At 44.1% G+C, this 16,245-nt stretch overlaps 1 protein-coding gene across 1 annotated transcript in view; it reads right to left on the reverse strand.

Moving 5' to 3' along the window:
• The window catches only part of SERINC5 (serine incorporator 5), an 86,387-nt gene that overhangs the window by 2,397 nt on the left and 67,745 nt on the right, over positions 1 to 16,245 (reverse strand). The window contains exons 6-11 of the mRNA XM_087815434.1: positions 14,558 to 14,769; positions 12,620 to 12,715; positions 10,329 to 10,455; positions 4,242 to 4,308; positions 1,450 to 1,489; positions 425 to 569 (exon numbers count right to left, since the gene is read on the reverse strand). Of these exons, the coding sequence (XP_087671560.1) occupies positions 425 to 569; positions 1,450 to 1,489; positions 4,242 to 4,308; positions 10,329 to 10,455; positions 12,620 to 12,715; positions 14,558 to 14,769 (687 nt within the window). The remainder of the gene's footprint in view (positions 1 to 424; positions 570 to 1,449; positions 1,490 to 4,241; positions 4,309 to 10,328; positions 10,456 to 12,619; positions 12,716 to 14,557; positions 14,770 to 16,245) is intronic.

Here is a 16,245-nt window from a genome sequence, read left to right on the forward strand (position 1 = left end):
GGTAATGAAAACACAGCGTATACAGATGATTATCATAGAACTGTATACTTGAAATCTCTATAATCTTATTACCCAGTGTCACCCCAATAAATTTAGTAAAATTCTTAAAACGCAGATGGTTACTTAAGAATTCCAGGTGCTTCCTCCATTACTGTTCCTATGTTCTTCAAGACTGCCCACAAGCAGTTAACCTGCCTTTTGTGAAGGCGCCTGCAGTGCACCTGGCAGGCCCTCCCGGGGTTAAAAGCGTGCGAGAGACTCTTAGGAACAGGACCTGCCTGTCAAGGGAGCACAGCGTGACTTGGGAAATGGCTTAGCTGACTCGGGGAGACCTGATCTGTGTCTGAGCACTCTAAAGAACAGGACTTAGGTTGCTCTTACAAGGACTGCCCCTTCTAGAACACCCACGAAACAGGCCACTCACTTGAACCAGTTGGTGACTGTCATCATCACGTAGAGGGAAGCCAGAAAGAACACTCCATGGAAGTAGGAATAGCTGTAGACGGTGCTCCGCTTCTCGTCGTAAATGACGCCCGGGCCCTCTTTCATGTTCTGCTGCTCCTCAGGGTCTGCGAACCACAAAGCCACATCGGCTCAGCGAGTGGGCCCAGCACCCTGCCACTCACGCAAGGACACACTCGCCTCAACTCGGGGGGCCCGAGAAAAGACGTCACCCAGGCACTTTCATCTATGCCAGAGGCACAAAGTCCCCCACCCCACCCCAGAACCTTCCTGAACAGGGTGAGTCACCTAACATCCCACCTACTTAATGGATTAATTAAAAATTTTATTAAGGTATCAAGTCGAGTTTGTTTATTTTTATTTACTTGAGAGAAACATGGATTTGTTGTTCCACTTATTGATGCACTCATTGGTTGATTCTTGTATGTGCCCTGACCGGGGATTGAACCCACAACCTTTGCATACTGGGAGGATGCTCTAACCAACTGAGCTACCTGGCCTGGACACATCCCACTTTTCTAATAGTGCAGAAAAAAAGAAAGCCATTAAAAACACAAAACTTATTATAAGTTCAGAAGAAAGGGAGAGAGTAGACCAGGAGTTCCCAAGCCCCTGGGAATCTCTATTCCAAGAAGAAAAGTTAAATTGAGGGAAATAAATGGTCCAAATCAAGGTGTCAGGACCTCTTGGTATTTTCCAAATTTTCATTCCTTTAAAAAATGTATTTTGCGTCTCTAAATCTCACTGTATAACTTAAATATGAACTAAAATATTAGACTGATTTCTTGCCTGCCATAACACCAACACAAACAAACATAACCCAGCAACCCTTTGGGAGAATGTGAAAAGTATGTACACAGTAAACTGGCTTTGGAATAAAAGTCCCGCTTACTATTCAGTTATTTGTACCTGAATCCCAAATGCCTACAGATTAGAGCCAGGTCTGCAGGACCACACAGAGGCAGAGACGGAAAGTTCTCTACTTACCTTCTCCATAGGGACCGAAGCAAAAGCAACACCGAGCTACCTGGGAGAGCAAAACCAACAGTCAGGTGGCTTGCTTTCTGCTCTCCACATCCGTCAAGCGCTAAAGGCCACTGCGTGCCAAGCCCTCCCCCACTGAATTACATCCCAGGCCCTGAACTGCACACTTTATCCCTCCAGAGGGTTTTAACTAAGCATCTGTTCTTCCCAGATGCTCTGGGTGCTGGTGATAGGAAACACAATGGACATGGAGGTGAGCTGTCACTCCGACTGCTGCGAGCAGACAGTCTCCAGACTGCAGCCCCCAGGTTTTGCCCAGCAGCAGCACCATCCTGCCAGAGGGCAAGCCCTTCCTGGGCAACCCACAGGAAAGACTGCTCACAGCAGGGGTGTAAGGGAGCAGCCACTGTCTCCTGGAGGACAGCCCTGCTGGGTTATATCTGCCCCGGAGCACTCGGTCAGCACAGAGTTGCCCGGTTGTGGAGCCCTTCAACATCACCCTCTGCCCACTTCTGCCCCTTCCCCTTCTTCCCTTCCGCTTGTGTTGATCCCTAATAAATACGCTTAACATCAAACTGCCTTTGCAGCTGCTCATGAAAAGCTCACTCCTGGTGCTTTGCTCCACTCGCTACTCATCACCCTCTCCAACCTCGGAGGCTGGGATTATTAACCTATTTATAGTTGAGGAAACTGAGGTCAGGCCGATTAAACAAGTGGCCCGAAGTCAAGCAACTACGTTAGTGATAGGAGCTGGGACACGAATGCAGGATGGGAACCCCAAGGTCCATGGTTCACAAGAGGCAACAGATAGCATGTGATATGTAGGAGGTGGTGGAGCCGACAGAACCAGCAATGGTAATGCTAAGGGATCGGGAAGCAGGAGGCCTTCCACGTTTCCTTAAAAACCAGGCTGCTCATCTGGCTGCGTCTATGGCACAGGGGTGCTGGGGACAGGAATGGGTGGGGTGCTTTCCTTTGAAGAGCACCTGGTACCATTCAAATTTCATACCATGTTTTTAACCTATTCAAAACAATAATCTTAATTTTTAAAATACCAGGTTGTGAAAAATAACTACAGGATTACAGGACTCTAGTAAACAAATAAGAAATACTACATCTACCAAGATGGTCTGGGAAGTGCTGGGTCCTCAGCACTCTGGCTGATATTTTCACTACAAAGAACAGAGAACCTAGGACAAGGACATGGGAGCCTAGGCTTTCATCCCATTTATCCACCTCAAGGCTACGTCCTTGCTTCCCACCCTACATCAAGGGAACTTGTAACAGAGGGATTGGCCTTGACAAAATCTTGGATCAAGTGACACAGTCGAAGACACACTAATTCATTCAGGGGGCCCAAGACATGGTGCGCTGGGGTCCTAGTTCTTTTGAAGCTTAAGTTACCAAGAGAAACTAACCCTCTTTCAAAAGTGCATCCTGTGAAACGTGATTCAAAGAGAGCAAACCGACTTCCGTCCTGCATGCTCTCCACTTCCGAAGGAAACACTGGGGCTTTTTCCTTGGAAGAAAAAACATCCTCTCTTAAATCTTACTTAGAGACTTGCTGTTCTTTGCACTTTAACTCTGTGCACAATAGGGATATTGAAACCAGACGGTACCACCCCAGCAGGTGGTCACCCAGTCAGTGTTGAGAACAAATGCCTGCCTTCTAGAGACCATTCTCTTATTCAGACTCAGCAGTTTCCCCTTTTTTTAAGTGACAGAAAGAGCTGGTGAATGATGCTGGCAGACTGACAACCCTTCATAACGGTTCCCTCTCTCCAGGTCAGGTGCAGGGAAGATCATCCCCAAAGACAGAGCTGCAGAAGAAAGTGCCCATCAGATATACCAGGGCTCTTAAATTCAGGGAAAGCTGTCAGGATGCGGCCAGGGTAGGATGCCAGGCGGGTCACCAGCCCAGCCAGGCCAGGAGACAGCAGCTGAGCTCTTGGGTAGCAGTGGTGAGGAACAGGCATGCTGGCAAATCAAAAGTTTAAATGACTTGGCAAAATGGAGAGAAAGCCCTCACTGGGTTTTTATGAGGAGTAAATGAAATGACAGAAGTAGCGCCTAGAACAGTGCCTGGAAATAGCAAGAGCCACAAGTCTTGGCCATCCCTGAACTTCCCATTCTTCCCATTCTTGGGGTCAGGGCTGAGCCTTCTGGCTGCCTCCATCCTTTCAGACCTTGGTGGGCGTTCCATCGAGGGCCCCAGAAAAAGACTTTTGCACAATAAAATAAGACACTCAGCCGAACAACTGGCATCTGCCGACCACGATTCTTTGGACACCTATTGTTCACAATTCTTTACCCAATGAAATGACAACCTGATGGAACTGACGCATTTAAATAAGCTAATGTATAGACGCTCAGCCACGTGGGCATAGCGGATGCTGGTTCCTTCCCTTCCCCACCGTCCTCTCCTCCTTCAGAACAGCTATTACATGGCCTCGCGGTTGTGCCATGCATGGAGGGCACAGACAGGTATAACACAGAGGAACGGATCGGAAGTTTAAAAAAAAACCACAGAAATTCCATTAAGACAGAAGAAAAGAACAACGGACAGCTTGCCTGGTGGGAGGTGGGCGGCAGGATGCCACACAGGAGGCCAATTTTGTTGGAGAAAAATCAAAGATTTTAATTCCATAGTATATACAGGATATTTTTTTTATACAAAAATTGTATTCTTGGGATCATGGAATGCAGATCAATAAAGATGTAAATAAACATAAAAAGGCTTCCTGGGAAATGGGTCTTCTAAGATAAAGCAGATCAAGAAGAGGAAATGAACTTACTTCCAGTTCAGGAGCTGCATAGCGCCCCTGCAGAGCATCCGAACTCGATCTTGTTGTGGATGTCAAACTAGGAAACAACAAAAAGGTCAGCAGAGGACATTAACATCCATCAGCCCAAAGGAAGGGCAGGGCGGCCCGCCGATGCTCCGGTAAGAGACTCACTAGACCCACAGTTGTCGATGCTTAGATAAACGTAATCTCTTTTAATACTCACTTTATCCCAAAACTGGCTGACGGATTCTATAGCTGATGTTGTTTACGTGATTGCGTTAGATCATTTTGTGCAAAGAGGAGTTTATAAAGAAATAAGATGTCTTTTGGTCCTATTATCTTGGTTTTCACTCTGGGTATTTGCTGTTCCTCCCTTAACTGCCAAAATAATTTTCTGATTTCACTTTCATCATTCCTCTCCCTTTGACTAGTCTCACTTAGATGGGATCAAAAACAATGACAGAATGCTGAGATGGCAATAAAAATCCAGGGTATGAAAAGCAAAGGTCACAGTTACTTACTTTAGGAATCAGCCTACAGCAGAACAAGGTTTTCTGTTTAAACAGTCAATATAGAGTAGCTAGCTGTCAGTGTGATTAAAAAAAAATCTTCCCAAAACTTTCCCCATACCTTGAGAGGTAAAATGTTATGAAAATTTGACTTACAGGGGTAAAAAAGGCACTTATTTTTCCTAGGGAAAAGGGGGGAATATTTTAAGCAAATAGAAATATACTTAGGGTTCCATCTAACTGCATAAATTCGCTTAGCAAATATTTACTGAAGGCCTGCCTTGTGTCAGGCCCTATTCCAAGGGCTGGGGACTCAGTGAAAAACAATCCCTGCCCTCAAGCAGCTTCTGTGCCGGCCTGGAGGCAGGTGCAGGGGGTGGGGGAAAGGGATGGGGTGGAGGGTGTTGGCTAGTGGAGAGGCAGGAGTTCACAGGCTCTTTTCGACCAAATAAATCAGGAGGCAACACTGCCTTTCCCGCTCACGCTCATCTTCTTTCCCAAGGAGAGGAGAGATCAATGAGACGCAAATAAACAATAAAAAGCCTCAGTCATGAAAAGGTCCTCTGGGACCCAAGCACATTGCTTCTTTCGTGATCCACTCAAGTCCAACAGCATCACTTTCATTCCTGCTTTGAACAGAGATGGATGCTAATTGAGGCCCACTCCACTCCCACTTCCTGAGCCTGGGCAGAGGAGTGACAAACACTTCAATGGCTGTGCACCGAAGAAACACACACACCTTGCTCCTGCATTAAAGCACGTGCCATGTTTTGTGCATATGAATTATGACAAGACAGTATACAGTTTCCATGGGGAGGGGGGATATGACTTTCAATTTTAGAAAGAGATCATTATCTGGAATTCCCATCGAAAAGATGATATTCATACTTTAAAGGGGGTAAAATAAATATTTCATTTTGCAAATTCTTTGCAATAGATGGTTTCAGAAAAACAAAGCTTTTGACTCTGGCACTTCTGCAGCTTCACTTCCACCATCAGCACTAAACAGGGAAGCTTTTATCCTTACTTCTCAAAGCACCTATATCCAGTTCATTAGTGACTTGTGACTTCTACAAGTAGACGTTAGTGTAAAATAAGGTCTTTATTCAGCTGTGGCCTTTCCCCGCAAAACACTCTTCTTGGAATTATTAAGAAAAAATTGTTTTTACAAGCTCTTAAAAAGCAGAGGGAATTCTTACTGCCTGCATTCCGGCTAACACTGGCTCATCTGGTTGGTTAGCACAAGACAAGTTGTTGTAAAATAATTCCCGGGTTATCCACCGCCTCTGGTCTCCCTGGCTGAGGTATGAGTGTGTTAACCAGGACTTCCTGCGGCATACGCAGAATGTCCAGTACATTGCAGCATGGTTGCCGTACCTGGTCCCCCATCACAAAAAGCCAGCACTGGCTTACGGTCACTGTGAAAACCAAAAAGATAAGAGGCCTCCCGGTGCTCCTGTCAGGAACCACTGCCGTGCCCAGAGCCTCTTCCCTATTGGCAGAGAGTCCAAACACGGGTGCTTTTGGAACTGGCCAAATGCCCCCAGGTTACAGAAAATCTCTAAAGCCATGCCCAGACTTTCCTATTGGAGACCACAGATTCTGCTTCCCTGATAAAACTTACAGGGCTGGCCTTTGAGAAGTCTTATGACTATTCTAGTCTTTGTGTGATAGGACATTCAATTACATTCCCACTGTACTATATAAGTGGTGACTCACAGCTCCCAAAGGAGCCCACAGAGTCCTATGTGAACTTGGGGCGATGCAGAGACATGAAAATTTCTAGCTGGTAGGTTAGAAAGTGGCAGGATTCCCAAAAGAAAGATACACTCCCTCCCTTTTTCTGAAATCAGAATTATCAAGCCCAGAACACACCACAAGAATGTATACCCTTCCTTGACTTACCAACTTTTCTCTTTTTAAGCCAGTCTCTCTCTAATGCCAACTTACCAACCTTGTACCCATTTTTACATAGTGTGCCACATTACTGTGAATGTCCCATTTTGCACCAGCAAGCTTCACATTTAATAAAGATTCTGAGCTTTTCCAATTTTGGATTCAGTTTTAGTTATGCTTAAGAGAAAAAATACATAATTATTTCTTATGTAAGCTGTCTAGGAATTTGAAGTAGCCGGGGAATGTTTTATAGCACAAGTGCCTCCTGATAATATAATTATGGGAGTCATCTAGCTTATCTTTCTACCTCAGTGAAGAATGGACTTTACTCCAAGACAACACAGGGAGAAAAATGTCACCTGTCTCTCCAAATACCCCAACAGAAGACACTCAAGGAAAGGTGTCCTGAAATTGGGGATGGAAAGCTATAGGAATAGGCTCCATGCCGCAGTTTCCTTTTATGTACAATGAGGGTTTTGAACTTGACTGACTTCAGGATCCTGTCCAGCCTGACAGCTTGAACTTGAAACCAACAGAATAATCATTTCAAAATCCAGAGGCCAAGGAAGAAATTAAAGAATAGTTGGGGGAAGCGAGCGCCTGTTACAGAAAGGATCCAGGCTTAGGAAGTTGTGGGGGAGGTGGCCTATAGAATGAGCCATTGGGGAGCTCCTGCATGGGGTCCAAGTTGTGACATTTCCTCACCACAATAATGCCTGGAAGCAGCAAAAGGGGGTTCTGGAGAAAGGGTGACCTCAGTCAGAAAGCCAGGGAGTGAGTTTTGGCTGAGCCCTTCTTCCAGGCTGAGATAATAAAAGAGTAAAACATACTCAGTGAGTGTGTTAGAAGCAGGACTTGCAGCAGAGAGCTAACTAGGAACTGAGGATGGAGGTCATCGTGAGAGCCCCCTAAAGTGTCATGGGGGGGCATGTGTAGGGGGGACTCCTATACACAAATAGGTGAGAAGATAGCACAGTAAGCCTTCTATGACCTTACAGAAAAGTCAACCCCAGCAATCTTGGAGTTTCAGTGAAAATATGTGATTTCTTCTCCCTTTAATATACACACACACAACCCAGTCTTTCAGCTCGGTAGAATTCTAGAAATTCCTGCAATCGTGTTCAAATGAGCTTCCACCCACCCAACCTCTTTCTGTGTGAAGCTTTGCACTAGCAAGCTTCACATTTAATATTCTGAGCTTTCATTCCTCCACGTCTGGGAGGAAAACACAAACTCTAGAAGTCATGATTTGAACACCTCCTGACTGGCCACCTCCTACCCCGAGCAGAATTCCCTTTATTCAAGGTTCTACTAGGCCTGAACTCATTTCCCAGTGAGCTGACTCCTCCGAGAGCTGCAGCGGATAATTGAAATAAACATCGATCACCCAACACCCCCCACCCCCCACCCCCTCAACCCCACTGTGGAGCTTCACACAGAGTGTGTTACACAAACACCCAGTGCTGGCGCCACCAGGTTACTCTGCTTGTCCACCTGGTGTGTGGCTGCTGTTTTCCACCTTCTCTTCCATCCAGCACTGTGATTCTGCAGTTTAATTACTAGCGTTTGATAACATTTCCTATTGGCATTTAGACAGACTTTAAGTAGCAGCTGTCAGCTTTGAAAACTGTTATCTTTTGGGGACGATCAGACTAGGCCATATCAACCTCCACTACGGTGCCTCTGAGGTTCGGAAGAAGGGACGTTTTATTTATCATCACTCACTCAGGGTGGCAGTGAAAATCTGATTGGGTAAAAATTCCGGGCTGCAAAATAGTGCCATCAGCACACTAGCAGAATTTTTGCCATCTTTCCATCGGTAGGTTTAAAGCATATCCAAGCCCTGTTTGATCTGAGGGGCAAATATGTTTTTTAGGCATCTAGCAACCCACAAAAACATACGACTTTACTCTTTCAAATATCTTTACAGCTTGTTTCTGATAATAATAATTAAAAAAATAAGACACCACAATTATAAGTTTGGTTTATTTCCTTCCAGGATGTTTTCTATATATGTACACACAACTATATTTTATTTGAAAAATGGAATACTCTACACATTCACAGTTTAGTAACCTACTTGATCCTCACTTGACTTACCAATATTTTTTATATGCCAGTTCAGAAAAAAACTGAGTGACCAACGAAATTAGCTATGTGGCTGCCATGTTCCCCTGAAGCCCAACAGCAACAGACTCAGGAAGGAAAAGCTTGTTCAAAACAGGAAGAGCTGAGACTCAGGATTCAAAACGTGGGTGCCTTTATGGTCTTTCCTGAAAACACTGACTCAGGCCCGAGTCCTACCTATTTCTTTTTATATAGTAGTGCTCAGTGAACAATCATGAAATCAATAAAAATCCAAGGCCAGACGATGGTCACCACGTGCGGGAGAGGCTGCTCCGTGCCACAGCCGCCGTGTGCTCCGCAGGCTGGACCCGGCCAGGACAGAGGCTGCTTTCCGCAAACCCCCCTAGGGAATGTCTGCTTGTAATTAATGTTCATTCCGACATAAATCAGCAGCCCTCCCTGACTCCTGCTCTGAGCTGGCTCCTGGGACAGGTTGTTGTCCTGACCTGGTCAAGCACGTAAAGTGATTTCCGTACCTGGTAGCACCACGCACCGTCCCCGCGTCACCCTATATAATCCTCTGGCACCTGCCAGGAGGCACAGGGATCCATTCCGTCTTACGGCCACCCAAGACATGCCTCGTACATAAGTTTCCCTTAATAAAATTCTGTTCATTACTAGACTGGCGTGGCCAGCCTCTTTCTGTGGTCTTTTCCTGCCTCCGTTTACGCAGGTACAGAAAGATGTTTTATTTATACAAGGGATCACCATCAGCATTGTTTTGTTTCGGCCAAAGGGAGGTTATAATGTACCTAGGACAAGCTGAAATTTTTATACACTGAAACACAACAGATAGAACATAAAACACAAAAATAAAACATAAACATGAGGGAGGGGGAAGGGACGGGTCATTGGGGAGAAAAGGGACATCTGTAATATTTTAAACAAAAATAAAATTTAAAAAACAAAACAAAACAAAACCTAAATATGAAAAGGTTACTGTCAAAGGGAAACTTAATTATCAGTGAAGTATCTACCCAGAATAAGAAAGGAACCATTCCTATCCTTTGCTTTTCTCCCTGTGGCAACCTTTTAGCCATCTGAAGTTGGACTAAGCCCTACCATGAGCATCTGAAATTTGCACTGTGCTTACGCATCACACCTACTTTTGGAGAGCTGTCTGGCCTCCGTAACAGCATCGTGGGTTTTAGCTTAAAAGAAAGGGACGCTTCCTGTCTTTCCTGGGCAAGGGACCAAATGACCATGTATGTAGTGCTGTGTACTTTGCATCCACAGAATAACGAATGGCATTTCCCTTGGATTAGAAAGCTCCCCGAACCTCCTGGCACATATCATCTCTTCCTCAGTCTATATTCCCTTGGTGTTCAATAATGCTTTAGCAAGTAACATCCAACCGTCTTTTGAAGGGTTGCAACATCCCACATACTTATTTTATTTACTCCATGTAAATACAAGACACTGAAGTCCAAGCACCTGCTATTTCTATTCTCCCCCTTCCTCAGAAGGTATCTGTTTTGCTGCTCGGAGGCTGCTGGAACTTATTTAAATTCTTCTCTTGTGCATTTTGAGTCTGCGAAGATGGTCAGGTAATCCTAAAACTTACCATGAATATAAGATGCACGCAAACAAGAGCGTGGTGCCCAGTCCAGTAACCAAGTTTTCGTCTCTGTACAGGTCCTGGCCCAAGTTAGGCACACAGATCGTCACGTTCTTCCCACGTTCATCCAGGACTTGTAAAGAAAAACAAAGGAAGCACAGTTGAATTAGAAAAGCCTGTTGTAACTCAGGCTCGCTCGTTGTGGGAAAGCTCAGGTAGCTGAGAGGAGTGAGACTTAGCCCTGGGAATTTCTCTGGAGTCCCGCCTGACCCAGGCTAGGCCGTTGCCATTTCAAAGCGCCCCTCTCCCACCTCAGCGCCCTCGGACAACCGGACCCTCAGGCTCAAGCTCAATGCCAAAGGGTTCTTCCCTTCAGGGCCCTGCAGATCTCACTCTTTCTCAGTACTGGTCAAATAGTAAAAAGTAAACTTAGATCTGTCTTTCAGTTGATTCGGCAGCCGCGGCACAGAGGTGGGTGCAGATAACCGCGCGCAGTGTCCATCCTATCAACCGCCCCCCCGCGGGCCAGCGGAATAACCGCCACCCGCCCACAGCCTCCACCGAGAGCAGAAGTCGCTGTACTGCTGGTAACAAGGTGGCTGTGACATCTTTCAGGCTGTAACCTGGGAACCACCTGAGTAGTCTGGACTTTTAAAATATTTTGAGAGGTTTTAGATAACAAAGACTTTTGTAGTATTACCATCAGTGGTAGTTTATTTTTTGTCTCACAGAGTCTTCAATTTTGAACACCCAAGCTAGGTCTGATTGCCAACTCTGCCCAAAAATAAGGGACATGAGGGACAGACACCGTTTTACAAACATGAGCATTCTAAGTGTTTGAAGTTGGATTAAAATTATTACTGGTACTTGCACTTGAAACAGTAAACATAACTGTGTGAGCTGTGGTTAAAGGAATCTTTATTCTTAGGCCAAAGAAAAATGTTTTTTAAAAAACTGGCCAAAAATGAATTTTGCTATTTAAGTAATACCACCTAAAATTAAAAATACAAGTTTTTGTTTTTGTTTTTAAATGATACCTGCCATTAAAAACTACTGTTAACCAAACCCCCATTAAGTTAAAACCAGAGATTAATATATAGTTATAAAGTCTTAAAGAGGCTAGGGTTAAGGCACAGCTTTTTTAAAAAGAAAAATTATATCCAAGATGTACTTTATATAAAGCCTACAATTATATCACTTTGTACTATAAATAGTATAAAAACAAGACCCATACATAGTATGTGCATATGTTAAAGCTTTCCAATTATCTTTACCTTTGCTTCCTAAATTAAAAAAAAAAAAAAAAAAAGAAAACTTCAATTTTCTGTTCTTTTATATATCACAAAAGTGATCAAGATAAATTATAACGAGTTTGGAAATCAAATAAGAAAATCTGGTCTTTTACTGGCAAGGTTCAGGGGGCTCATATAATAACACCTTATAATAAAATAGAGTGCTTTTATAGTTCTCAAATAATCATTGCAATAATAGTAGCTCACCCTTATACAGCACCTGCTATGTGCAAGGAACTGTGAATTCTTAAAAACCACCTTATAAAGTAGTAATCTTACTTGATTAACTTGTTAAACTAATAATTAAAATTCTTATTTTAAAGGCAAAGCATCTAGGCAGAGAAAGGTAAGTAAGCTCATGCCTGTTCTGTTGTCTCTATAAATAAATGTCATTTAAGATTAGCGATTCAAGGTCACGTAGCCAGCAAAGGGTGCAGCTGGGCTGGAATCTCTTCCTGTCTCTTGCTTCCCAGTCCCATGTTCTTTCCACTCTCTCTGTTTCAGTCAGAGAAATTACTACCTGAAGAAAAGTAAATTAACATCCAACTAAAAAAAACAAAATAAACAAAGCAAAATAAAAATGTTTCTTGAAAACAGAATGGGAAAATGCAGTTTAGGCCTAAGAGCAAACTCAACAGCCCACCTTTGTTCATTCATGTCTTTCCTACACAGCAGAAAGAAAAAAGGAATTTTCATTTCCATATCCCACCTTAAAGACTTTATTTAATGAAAAAGTCTAAATCATGTCTCTATTTTGATTTATTTGAAGCGAGGAGGTGTAGCTCAGTGGAAGAGCACATGCCCGGCATGTATGAGACCCGGGGTTCAACTCCTAGCACCTCCACCTGCAACTCAACTTTCACCACCACTCCTGAAGAGACACAGGCTCGGCTTGAGTTACTGCATTCCTGATAGTTAAATGATAGCTCAGAGAGACACATTGCTTCCTCCACAAATAAAAATATTCAGACCACAAACACACACTCCCTAACAAGGCCAGCTTACCTACTTCCACAGGCTTGCTGGACAGAGCTGAGAAAGTGAGATATGTGACATAGCAGCTGATGAGACCCGACTGCAGTAACCCGGAGTGTGGCTGCCCTGGAAAATGACGAGAGAGATTTTTAAGACAGTGTTTTAAATTTCAACAATAATAAAGCACGTGCTTAAAAAAATAAAAAGTTTCCCTACCCCCCCAAATGATATTTCTCAAACTTGGACCCCCGCCTTTAAAGGAAAGAAGAGTGACATAATGTGTTTGTCAGATAACACTAAAAAGATTTTGGGGGGAGGGAGTTAGACGCTGAGCCTAACTGCTCTTCTAGAGATGCCAAGTTCTGCCAAGTTCTCTACTAACACCTTATTTTGATAATAGCTACAGCTATACTTAAACATACTGCCTGATCCCTCTGAGGTTCATAACATTAGTTCTTAAATCACAAGATCTCAGAAGAACACTTACCACCATTATTTGTGAGATCACATGGCTTAGCCAGCCAAAGGATAGATTTCATAGGCCACGGCCTCCTGATTCTACAAGGACAGCAGACACTTACAGTCCATGACAGTGGGGGAAAAGCTCATATCCGTCAAGAGACAAAAAAATCCTCTCGGAATATCAGAGCGGGCCCAGGACAAAGAGGAAGGCTATGGGGCTCAGCATGCATTGGGAGAAGGGCTCTAATGTTACAGCATTTAAATTAAACTCAGTATTTAGATCATTGTAAGTAACCAGGATATAACAAAAGTGATTTTATTTTTTTGGTGCAATTTTCAACCACCTGCTGGCATGAAAGGACTTAGTTTTACCCAGTCTTCTCTCTGGTTACATTTGTTTCCAGAATTCTGTTTATTAAATTACCATGATCAATAAAGGTATAGAAATGAGACCCTTTATTAATGTCACTCTGTTGGCCCAGGAGTAAGATTCATCTTAACATCAAAAGGCATTAAACTAAATATTTCAAAATAGTGTAACTATTTCAAAAGGTAGGACTTACCCCAAAGGATATTTAACTCTGAATACCAATAATGTTTTAGGAAATTCTTAACTGACCCAGTCAAGAGACTGGAAGAACAATACACTCAATGTCAATAATGGACTTGAAATTTTTAGTACAGAAAAGCTTTTAAATTATTCAACACCAGCTCCTTTTTGAATCTGCACTTGAGAAAGGGTTCAAGGGCTATATATATATTGACCATATTTTCTTTTTCCTGTCTAGAAACCTGAACGTCATGTGATTTTTTTATCACCTGTAGAATAAGATACCTACAAGAAGCATGAAACCAGGGACAGTTCTAACTACTGGCTTAAGATACAAGAAATCATTTACAAAAGACAATTCATGCTTAAAATGTATAATGCACTTTCAAATCCCATGTCTCTTCCTTTTGGCTTTGAAACAACCATGAGCAAGGTCAGGCTCACAGGTCTCTGTAGGCCCTGCAGAGGAAGGACTTGTGTCTGAGGAAGGTAGCTCATGAGGCCAGCTGCTAGCTGAGCGGAGATCGGATTTCCTGCTCCCTGGCTCCCTAACCGCACTGCCGCTGATTTCTGGTCCACAGGCCTTGAGTGAAAGATGAGCCCAGCAACAGCTCCTTCCGGAGCCTTCTCATTCAAGTTTTACACAGAGAATACAGGGAGGCGCTCAATATACACTAAGGGCATTGCCATGGGAAGGCTCCTTGCGGTACATTATTTAACAATGGTCAAATCGACCTCACTTTATTGACTTCATTATGTTCAGATCTTTCTTGACAGGAGGCACGCTTGACGGTGATGTTCAGCCCAAGTGTGGGGCATGAAGAGGAGACTGGCGTCCCACCTTTCCTATTGCTGATCCACGCGCGGTAAATTAAGAAATGACCGTAATTTTTTTTTAAAACTGGGTTTGCTCAAAGACACTATAAGTAAGGAAGGATGGAAAAAACCGTGCTTACGATTCTGGACACAGGGCGAGATGGCTACCAATGAAATAAGCAGACACAGGCCTCCGTTTACTCCCAGGAGAATTTTGTTTTCCATGCAGCCGTCTTTCTGTGTATAAAACACTGCCATCAGAATCAAGCCCCCAGCGGCAACGGAGTACATGATGAGGGTCACCAGGGCCAGAGAGGCATACCACAGCTTGTTGTGAGCTGTGCCCGCAGTCCTGTTTTCCCAGGAGGAGGACAAGAGGGAAGGGAGAGGAGACAGGTCAGTAAAGGCCGTGACTGGTTCTGACATTTACCATCCCTCGCGCATGAACTAATGCTGGCAAGCCCCGGGCCTATCGTAAACCCAGTTGTCCAGAAGACCTACCATTCTACCAACGGCTGTGCTCCATCAAGGCGAGAAGGTACAGGTAAATATGCAAAAACTTACTGGTTCAAGCTTAGGATTTTTTCTAAATCTTGAAAGAATTCTGTTTTCTGACTCAAGTGTATCCATCAACTATAACGAATATCCACAGACTTTCTGAATGTGAACCACCCTGGGACAGGTTTTGGCAGTATTAAAAAGTGGCCCTTTGCTGGAGCTCACTTCCTGTTGTCACGATAAACCCAGAGACTGGAGGCGCCACAGTTCTTGGTCCCGGGCTGCCAGCGCTCCTGCCCAAGCCCCTCTTGTCTGGAGGGAGGGGGGCAAATTAACCCCACTCCGAGAAAGGCGGGCTGACCTCAGCTCTCTCATCCCGGCACTGAAAGGGAGACTCTAATAGCTCTGCTTCCCCAGAGCAATGCCAGGTGTGGTTGAGGGAAAATATGACATTAAACAAAAGTGGAGAGTAAAGTCAGCCAGGAAAAGATAAACATTTAAGGGGATTTACAGTGAAGAATCTAAAAGAGGCTAACGTGCTTTCTAGTTTATAACTATTAATAAAGGGATGGGGGACATAAGTGCTGGTTTAACGAGCTATAGGAATTGTTCAGGACAAAGAGAGGAGCGCTTGTCAACGCTGAATGAAGAGGCCAAACCCACGGGATGGCTTGAATCACTGCCGTCTGCCTTCTGATTCCGCTGCCTCTTGTGACCACAATCTCACAAACTTTCAGAGAAAGCCACTTGCTTATTGTTCCTGCAAAACTGGAAACTGTTCAAGCCACCCAGCTAAAATGTTTTAATGATGAGACACACTGCAGCCAGAGACAAAGGAAACAGGGAGGGGAGGGCCAAAATGACAATGACCGTTATATTCCTGAAAGGGAGCCAGGCACTCCCATGGCCACAAAATGATGCTAACATAAAAGGCACGCAAAGGAAATGAAGAGAAAAATGAGACTCCGAGAAAGGAAAAAACAAACGAAAACAGAACAGAACAAAAAACCTTAAGAGCCAAATAGTAACCAATGATAGAGACAGAGGATGAGTTATGGAGAAGAAGGTAAACATTGCTGCCAGTGTGCCGGTGGGGGTCCGAGGGTTTCTTCACTAGCCTTCTGGATTGTGTTATTAACATATGAAGGACTTTCTTACAGTTAACTTATGCTTCTATTTCCAGTTAAATCTTCAACCCCAACCTCTCCTCTCAACTTCAGACTCGTAATAACCAACTGTGCTGTGTCCACAATTGGAGGTCCAATCAGACATCCAACCTAACAGGTCCAGAGTGACTTCGCAGTTTTCAAACCTCCACCCCCTAAACCTG

The sequence above is a fragment of the Miniopterus natalensis genome, chromosome 3, assembly GCF_054644295.1.
Source record: "Miniopterus natalensis isolate mMinNat1 chromosome 3, mMinNat1.hap1, whole genome shotgun sequence".
NCBI classification, from domain to species: domain Eukaryota; kingdom Metazoa; phylum Chordata; class Mammalia; order Chiroptera; family Miniopteridae; genus Miniopterus; species Miniopterus natalensis.